The following is a 9,983-nucleotide window of genomic DNA, read 5'->3' on the forward strand; positions in this document are numbered from 1 at the left end:
TAAGAAACATATATAAATAAGGTTCTTGAATGATTTCGTATGTAAGATTGTAAACCCATAGACACTCCTATTGCAAAAGGTGAAGGATTGAGCCATAGACTGTTTCCAAGGACTCCACAAGAGAAGGAACAAATGAAACATGTTCCTTATACTAGTGCTGTTGGGAGCTTAATGTACGCTATGATGTGTACAAGACCTGACATATGTTTTGCAGTTGGAATGGTGAGTAGATACCAATCCAATCCAGGTCAAGCACATTGGAAGACCGTTAAAATAATACTGAGGTATCTAAAGGGAACTGCTAATTATACACTGAGTTATCAAGGAAAGGATCTGCGACTCGAAGGCTATTTAGATGTTGATTGGGGAGGAGATTTAGATGAAATGAAATCTACCTCTGGATTTGTTTTCTTACTAAATAATGGCGCCATATGTTGGAGCAGTAAGAAACAAACGTGTATAGCCTTGTCCACGATGGAAGCTGAGTTCGTGGCATTATCAGTAGCAATACAAGAATGTGTTTGGCTTAAAAGATTTTTGGATCATTTAGGTGTTATTGGAAGTGCTGCAGATTCATTGTTGGTTAACTGTGATAGCCAAGCAGCAAAAACGTACACCAAAGATCCAAAATATCATGGCAAGACCAAACATATAGATACCAAGTATAACTTTGTCAAAGATATGGTTGCACGAAAGGATGTGAACTTACAGTACATATCTACGCATAGAATGGTAGTAGATCCTATGACAAAGGCAATACCTAGAGATGTATTTTGTGGCCATGTGAAATCTCTAGGATGCGTAGAGGCTGATGTACTAAATATTGTAATTTCCCTTAAGTGTTCACATTTGATGAATTTGTGTTTTCATCATTAATGCCTATGAACCTTTGTTTGATCTTTATGCATCTTAATGCTCAGTGCATTACTTGAAGTTGAGAAAGTATGTCGGACAGATAAAAGATTAGCCCACTCACACGGGTAATCGCATCTATTTGTTGTGTGATAAATAGAGATGAGACTGTTTTTAAGCTTATTATCTAGGTGATAATCGAGAGCTCAAGTTTAAAATATGTTTGTTACCTTAATTGGGTGTTAAGATGAGGACATAATATTTACTATGTCCGAAAGTAAAATAACCCACATATTTTACTTTATCTATCTATGATGTTAGATGTGAGTTCTGATGAATTTTGTGAATGAGTAGATACGTGAACTCAAGTTAGACATTGGGTATGTTTGAACTACCATCTGTACGGTATTGAATGTGTAGACATACGCTCCATGGGAAATGAGTTAATACCGTAATACGTATTTCATACTACATATGCATGAAACGACCAATAAGAGTGGCAAAAGTTTGATCTCAACTTTTATATCGTGTGAGACTCTTGAAGAAAATAGTTCCTCAATTTTAGTGCCCTCATGACTTTTACTTATTCTCAAGATTTCTATTTAGTGTTTGCTATCTTAGAATGTTGCCAATGGTCATGAGTTGATTCAATCTAATGGGGCATTTCTAGAAAAGCAAGCTGAACTGAAATTGAGAGTTTGAAGGAAAGAGGAAGATCGAATTTGGTGAATCATATTGTAGTTTTGTATTCATTGGTTAACCAATTATGACTGTCTTTGGGATAATCATAATTGTGAACACAATATATATATATATATATATATATATATATATATATATCATTGTTTAAAAGAGATCAAGAGAGATATAAATGTGATCGATCAATCTAGGGTACTGCATACTAAATCTACTCAGAGTCTGAAGCCTATTATGAGCTACTATATATTTCTAACAGATGTATGGCAACGAGCTCTCAAAGTATGCTGGTCACACGGATTATTTACCGGTATGAATATTGAAGAGAGGTAAAGATGATCCTGTTCGGTCCACCATGTGCGAGTGGGAGATGATGGTTTTAATTATTTAATGTGATGGGCCTAAGTTGGCCCGTCCGCCCATGTTGGGCCTAAAACCTTGCCCACAAAATTAGAGCCTATGGATGGAGGGATACGTTGAAGAGTTGTAACTTTTGGGGGGGCGTCTTTTGTTGAAAGGACACGTCTTTTGGAGAAGACGTATTTAAGGGGAGAAAAGAAAAAGAAAACGCACTTTTTTGGACGTACGTACGCTTTTTCTTTTTTCCTCTCCCAAAACCAATGTAAGTTTCTCTCCCCTTTGAACCAACAGTAGGCTCCTTGGTAGACCGGGATCAGATTCTTCCTCAAACTTCAACGTTGGTGTTTAATCTATGGACAATAAGGTACGCTCGATTATGTAGTGTAACTTTCGATCGGTGATACATGTTATTCCTGGGCTCGTCTTCCGCATTCGTTTTAGGAGTTTGATTTAGTGTCGAATCCGGTTTTTGGGAATCCGATATTCCCAACAATTAGAAACATCAATAATTTCTATTTGGATAACTTAACTACTTAAGACTATGTTAAAAGAACCATATTAACATATTATTCTAAATAGACAATTTCTACTTACCCACGACTAAAAGCTACACTGCACATCCCAACATATTGATCCGATTTTACTTTTCATAGATCTGCTTGAATTGACGTATGACAATTTGGCCAAACTGCTTTGGGAGAGATTTACCAAATGGCCCACTAATTCCTTCGTTTAGCATTAATCCTAGTCAAAATATGATTTTTCTGTGTACCTAGTTAAGAAGTTAAAATGTGCCATAGTTTATTTTGAAAGTTCTAACAAAGGTGGTCTATCTTTTACATATGGACTAGAATTAGTTTCGTTTTTTTTTTTTTTTCGATGACCATTTGCATATCGTCACCTTTATTCATACCGATTTGCTACTTCCACACAAAGCTTCTAAGACCAAATTACCCTCCTTACAAATACCCAAGCCCGCAAACTCTCTCACGAAGCCTATCCTCCATCACCAGCAAATCCCATCTCTCCTTCAGCGCATCACCATCCTTCGCCATTAACCCCAAAACTCTCCCATTTATATATATATATATATATATATATATATATATATATATATATGTATAATGAAACGAGATCTACAAGTCTGTTTTTTTGTGAATGATTATATTCGATCTATTGTATTGTTTCATAAAAGAAAGATAAATTTCACTTATTTCAGGAAATGAATAGGCTTACCATGTATATTAAAATTGACCATATGTTTGTAGATGGTATGGTCCTACGTCCTATCCATACAAACACCTATGTGACTCCCCCAAGGTGGCCGGTACTCCCAATAACTCAATCTCCCCTCAATTGCTGCATGGATTTGTAGCTCGATCTTGCACGCTATCTTTTAATGCCTTCTTTGTCGGGTACCTTGCCTAATTTGAGGTCATTGTCCCAAATGACATGGGCAGTGACGTCATATTAAAACAATTTACTAATTTATATATGCTTTGTATTCAAGACACAATCCCCAAAACTGTGGCCCGCGATGTTATAGTGAATAAACTCCTTCGTTTCTCGCCCATGTGAGCATAAGTTTTTCTATAGAATTCACCTTGTCAAGAGAAAATGAACAAAGTTGCCCATTACCAAATTCGGGAAAGACAAGCTAAAGCAGTTCATTATGCTCATAGGAGGTGCAACTTGTACGATGATTAAACAAAGTTGTTTACTCTCTATATGCCATGTGATTTTCACTCGTAACATAAGAACATTGATATTGATCAAGTGGGCAAGTCTTAGGAATTTCTGAGATTGAGGCATAAGAATTTTAGTAATTCTATGGTTAGTGAAGAATTTCCATTATAACACTATTTGTTGCGATAGGGCGAGCGATCGAACAATAATATAGACAGATGAAGAAAATAAATCGGACACCAGATTTATGTGGTTTAGTCGTGAAGACCTACGTTCACGGAGAGAGCAGCAGCGAATTTCACTATAGATCAAGCGATATAAGGAGATTACACACTCGAATCACTCAAACACTCTCTCGGTGTTTCCCAAACCCTAATTACACCCAATACACCAATCTTTCTTGGATGTAAATCATGAATAAGCTTTACCGCACGAGAAACACGAACACCCGCTATCAAGCACCCAGCGCCTACGGATGTCTCTCACAAACAGAGAAAACCACGGCACCAAAAGTGAGAAAACAGCCCATTCGACCAACTACGATGCTTTGGTAAAGAGCGTCCCATGAGCAAACCTTGAGAGGAATATTATATTCCACCGTCGAAGAATTTCATGCATGAAGAAAGCGAATCATCCAAGATTCGGTCAACAAAAGTAAAAATTTGACTTTTTTTTTTCCTTCTTGGCTTCACATGCAAGGGACGTTGTAGAGGCTTCTTTCTTCGGCGTTAATATGTGTGTGTGCCTAGGGCCCAGGAAGCTAACGTCTTCAACTTATCCAGCATTTTTTTTTAATTATTTCAAAATTCAGTTTTTCGCTTCGGGTTTAAACTCGAGACATATTTTAACAATCTCCACCTTGGCTCGACGTTTGAGCCAAGTTGTAATCGTTTCGTAAAAAAATCAAATTCTGTTGCTACTTTCCCATAGCCTCTGATGGGCTCAACCGCCATAAATATTATCCAAGTCCAAGCCTCGCTTGAACTTCGCCATAACCAAGGACCTTATCAGAATACCAACTCCACATGCACCTTTAACTGCTTCGCAAACATTTTCCGACGCAACCTCCTTAACCGCTAATAAAGCAAAACCATTGTTGCATCCATATCTAACAGGAGATCGAAAACGTACCTTGTCAATATCAGCAGTTACAGCAACCATTGTCTCTATAGGCTCCACCTCGTTATGAGCACCATTTGTGTCGATTACTTTGCTAGTACTCATACTCGCTACCTCAGGAGTTTCTGGTCACAACTCCACCTCAAGCTGAATACCGTCTAGATTTGTATTAACACTGCCACAAACACTCCTAGCTAGAAGTATCGGAGACTTGTTAAGGGTAACTTCTCTGCTATCAACAGGTGAATTTATATCCGGGCACCACAATTGATTGCCCCACTCACCTTGTGCATAGCCGTGGAATATGCACATTGCCCTCCAATCAAGCTTACCATCACTCACTCGAAAATAACACGGGTAACCAAACATTCTAATAATAGAATAACTAGCAACGTTACCTGACCACACTTTTTTAAGAGTCCGCCTCTCAATAGCAGTTAATGGGGATCTATTCACCAGGTAGCTTAGCGTACTTAGGACATCAACCAGGAATCTCCTAGTCATACCAACACTAGAGATAATTTTTCGGGTCGTCTCTAGTAATATTCTGCTTATCAATTCTGCAAATTGTCGTGATTTACTGGCACTAGTGCGGTGTTTCACTATGCCCTCTTTCATACAGAATTTATTTGTCTGCACATGCTTGATCGACTTACCAGTCTCCATCTCGATCAAAGCTCTTGACCGCGAGATCCTGACACTAGCATCAAACTTGTGCATTGGCACAAACACCCGGGTCTTCCTTGAGCAGTCAAAAGACTCTCAAACAGATGCATCCGACATCTCTGGGGCAAAACCTATCATTGTCTCACCTTGAAGTTTATATAGGCCTCCGTGCTTGATTCCTTTCATTATCACCAGGGCGCCTCGAACAACCTTTAGAATTCCATCTTTTGAAGAATACCTGCAACCAGTTGAATCTAGGGCACTCAAGGAAATTAAGTTCTTTTTCAATTCTGGAAAATGCCTCGCTCTAGTCAATGTCCTCACAATATCATCATGCATTTTGATTTTAATATCACCAACACCCACAACATTGCACTTAGCATTGTTCCCTAACTGGACTTTATCATTACTCGTGCATTGATAAGTGATAAACTAGTTTCTATTTGGTGTGACATGAAAAGAACAACCAGAATCCATAACCCATCCATCAAGCGATGAATCATTAGTGACAGACAAGACATAACCGGCATTATTTGCTACAGCTGCAACATTATCTGTAGAATCAACTATAATTTCCTTACCCTTATCATTCTTCAACTTAAGACATCCCTTCTAAGATGCCCCATCTTGCCACAGCTCCAACATACAACATTACCAGTCCTAAATTGATTGCGTCTATTCATATTAGTACTACTCTTACCCATACGTGTTACAGATCTTCCTTTATTTTCACCTACTAAAGCCGCAGATATAGGTTCACCAAATTCTCTTCTACGAATGTCCTCGCTCAGAATTAGATCTCGAACCCCATTAAACGTCAAACTTGTTGACCCAGAGGAATTACTAACAGTAGTAACAGTAGTATTCCAACTATCAGACAATGATGATAATAGAATCAAAGCACGTACCTCATCTTCAAAGTCAATCTCAACTGAACTCAATTGACTGACAATCACATTAAATTCATTGATATGATCAGCAACTGACGCACCTTTGCTCATCTTCAAATTAAGCAAACGTCGCATCAAACAGACCTTGTTGATCGCAGAGGGCTTCTCGTACATATCCGACAAGGCTTGCATCAAATCAGCAGTGGTCTTCTCCTTCAGGATGTTAAACGTGACGTTACGAGCCAACGTCAGCCGAATAACACCCATAGCTCATCTATCCAGTAAATTCCAATCAGCTTGTTTCATTGTCTCTGGTTTCTCCCCATATAAAGGCAAGTGCAGAGTCATCTGGTAAAGATAGTCTTCAATCTACATCTTCCAGAAACTAAAATCCTTCCCATCAAATCTGTCGATTCTCACTTTTACTTCTTCCGTCGCCATCGATTCGCTTCAACTTAGCCAAACCTAGCTCTGATACCACTTGTTGCGAAAGGGTGAGCGATCGAACAATAATATAGACAGATAAAGAAAATAAATCGGATATCAGATTTACATGGTTCAGTCGTAAAGACCTATGTCCACGGGGAGAACACTAGCAAATTTCACTATAGATCAAACGATACAAGGAGATTACACATTCGAGTCACTCAAACACTCTTTAGGTGTTTCCCAAACCCCAATTACACCCAATACATCAATCTTTCTTGGATGTAAATCACGAATAAGCTTTACTGCACGAGAAACACGAAGACTTGCTATCAAGCATTCAGCGCCACGGATGTCTCTCACAAACAGAGAAAACCACGGCACCAAAAGTAAGAAAACAGCCCGTTCGATCAACTACGATGCTTCGGTAAAGAGCGTCCCACGAGCAAACCTTGAGAGGAATATTATATTCCACCGTCAAAGAATTTCATGCATGAAGAAAGCGAATCATCCAAGATTCGGTCAACAAAAGTAAAAATTTGACTTTCCTTTTTTTTATTTCCTTCTTGGCTTCACATGCAAGGGACGCTGCAGAGGCTTCTTTCTTCGGCGTTAATATGTGTGTGTGCCTGGGGGCCACGAAGCTAACGTCTTCAACTTATTCAGCCTTTTTTTTTTAATTATTTCAAAATTCAGCTTTTCGTTTCAGGCTTAAACTTGAGACATATTTTAACACTATTGATCTCATGATGTCGGTGAACTTGACACAAGCTCTTACTAGGTCTATCATTGAAGTGGCAAAACTTATTGACACCACAATTTAGATCAAAGATACGTGAAAATTCATTCACATGAGTTAGTTCTCTTCGAGCATACACATCATTCGTCCATACAATAATGCATTACAATAAAAAAAAAGTCATACATTTCATGCGTTGACATGAGTTTGATAAAAACCCTTCATATGATGCATGGATCTGTCTTATGATAAACAATTGGCATTGATCTATTAAAAATACTCTTGCTCTCGTTATGTCAATGTACTTGGCACACAAATTTTTAATTAGATCAATCATCAAAATGGGAAAATTTACCAGAACCATACTTTTGATTGATAATACGTAGAAAGTCATTCGCTTATGTTAGTTATCTTCAAGTGTACACATCTTTCATCCATACCTATTACCTACTACTCAAGGACATATTGATAAAAATTCCAAATAGCTTTCCACGCGTGGAAAGAAAATCACGGCCAAAAGAGAAAAGCAAAAGGTGCAACGGCACATCAATTTCTCTTCTCCAGTGTGCTCTGTGTTAGGTCGATCATCGTCCCCGATCTATTCAAGCTCACTGGAGCGTAGTCGTAAAGTTAGTTCTATTTTAATAATTCAAACCGTTAAGATGCTCTTGTCCGGTTACGATAACACAATCTATCTTAATATTTTGATACCTTTATGATGATAAAGACGATAGAGACGTAAAGTGTGATAAAATTTTGACAAATTGATTGAAATCGAAGACATACATTAGTCCATGAAAATAGAATGTGAACGTCACGTTGAATCTGAACATCGCGTTGAGGGTGTCTAGCTCCCGTTAACTATCGGCTAATCCTTCACTTGATGTGAAAGCTTTCCCATCCCATGCAAATTAGGTAACTAATAGAGTACACACAAGTCTGTGCTTCTCGGCGACCTTAAAAACAATGTTCAAATGCAGCGGCCAGTCCTTCACCGGATGTGGAAGTGGTTTTGTCCTACACATACCGAGCAATGAATAGAGCGCATAGATCCGTGCTTCCAAGGACGACCCCAAAAAGGTACACGAATATGATAGACAAACCCAAAAACTTAGCAAGCTTCTCACTAAAGCACCCATTTGGGGTTTTGATTTTCCTTTTTCGGTCATAAGGGTTTTGAATTTGGTAGTTCCTCTTTTAGACTACAATAATATTTTTAAAATGGACTATGTAGCCTTTTTTATTTATTAGAATGTACTCTTATTTTAATCGCTAACTGAAATCAGGGAAGCAGTGTCCCCATCTTCTGAAGCAATTGCAATTACATTGACCCATAGAACGTGCATCAGACTTTCTCGAGATGAAATTTGCGAGGATTTTATTGAGGGGGACATGACTTTGAAGTTAGGTATGGAAATATGAGCATAACACGTGGGGGAGGTAGGAAAGATTGCCATAGACAAAAGCCGAAAAGCTAATTAAAGTTCTTCTGAAGTATTTAAATGCATGCTATGTATTGAATTTTCCAATTAGGTCTTATGCGACGTGTAAAGGTTTCCCTTTGCTCTTAAAGTTCTCCTTGCGTGGCGTCACCGCTGATCTTAGCCATGACAGCGACCCTAGGAAGATTCTTGAACATTGAATACGTGGAGAACATGAGGGCGTCGGATGGACAAGATGATAATCGATTTTGGACTCTATATGATTTAATAAGCTGTGGTTCCATAACTTGGGCAAGCCTTTAGATTTCTTTGATCTAATTATATTATCCATTTTAATGGTTGGCTTCTTTAGGCAATCTAATTCAAGACTTACAAGGTGAATGACTAATTTAAAGGCCATCCTTACTGAATCATTGTCAACTTTCTATGTCTTTTTCAATATTCTATAATTCTCTTCGAAGTCAGTCTTAGTAGGCAATCTATGTCTTTTTCAATAGCTGAGGAGGACCACAAACCGTTCCCCGAGCACAAGCCGCCCAAGAAGGAGGACAAGCCACCAAAGGGTAAGGGTGAGAAGCCGCCGATGGAGCACAAGCCACCATTTGAGCACCACCCAGAGCCGAAGCCAAAGGGGGCTCCTTTCCACGACAAGCCACCCAAGAAAGAGGACAAGCCACCAAAGGGTAAGGGCGAGAAGCCGCCGATGGAGCACAAGCCCCCGTTTGAGCATCCCCAGGAGAAGAAGCCAAAGGGCCCTCCTTTCCCCCACAAGCCACCCCACAAGCCTCCTCACAAGCCTCCCACTGAGAACTGAAGAAGTTGCCTTGTCTCTCTTTATGGGTTCTATGAGTCTGTCCATGAGGACTTAAATAAAGTTCTCTTTCACGTACTTTAAATTATAATCTTCAATGTTTTTTAGAGGCCAATGCAGCTCATGCCGGAGGTTTCATCTCGTATTATCGCTCTGTAATTTTCATTGGTCAGTGCTTATCTACTATGCTTGAGCTTTAAACTTTCATTTTTCCTTGCCATTATCGGGAAAGAATATACGGGTTCCAGGGAATCGTACCTCAAGTTCTAAATATCGAGATTCCTCTAAGTAACACT

The 9,983-nt window shown here is 38.9% G+C and overlaps 1 protein-coding gene across 1 annotated transcript; it reads left to right on the plus strand.

Moving 5' to 3' along the window:
- Nucleotides 1–9,357: 9,357 nt before the first annotated feature.
- LOC120287253 (early nodulin-75-like) lies at nucleotides 9,358–9,690 on the plus strand. Its single transcript, XM_039299987.1, has one exon. It carries the CDS (start codon nucleotides 9,358–9,360, stop codon nucleotides 9,688–9,690), a length of 333 nt encoding a protein of 110 aa, XP_039155921.1.
- The last annotated feature ends 293 nt before the right edge of the window (nucleotides 9,691–9,983 follow it).

This window comes from Eucalyptus grandis, chromosome 8, assembly GCF_016545825.1.
Source record: "Eucalyptus grandis isolate ANBG69807.140 chromosome 8, ASM1654582v1, whole genome shotgun sequence".
NCBI classification, from domain to species: domain Eukaryota; kingdom Viridiplantae; phylum Streptophyta; class Magnoliopsida; order Myrtales; family Myrtaceae; genus Eucalyptus; species Eucalyptus grandis.

Excerpts from the sequence above, each read along its gene's own strand:
- LOC120287253 (XM_039299987.1), top strand. The coding sequence starts at position 9,358 with ATGTCTTTTTCAATAGCTGAGGAGGACCACAAACCGTTCCCCGAGCAC.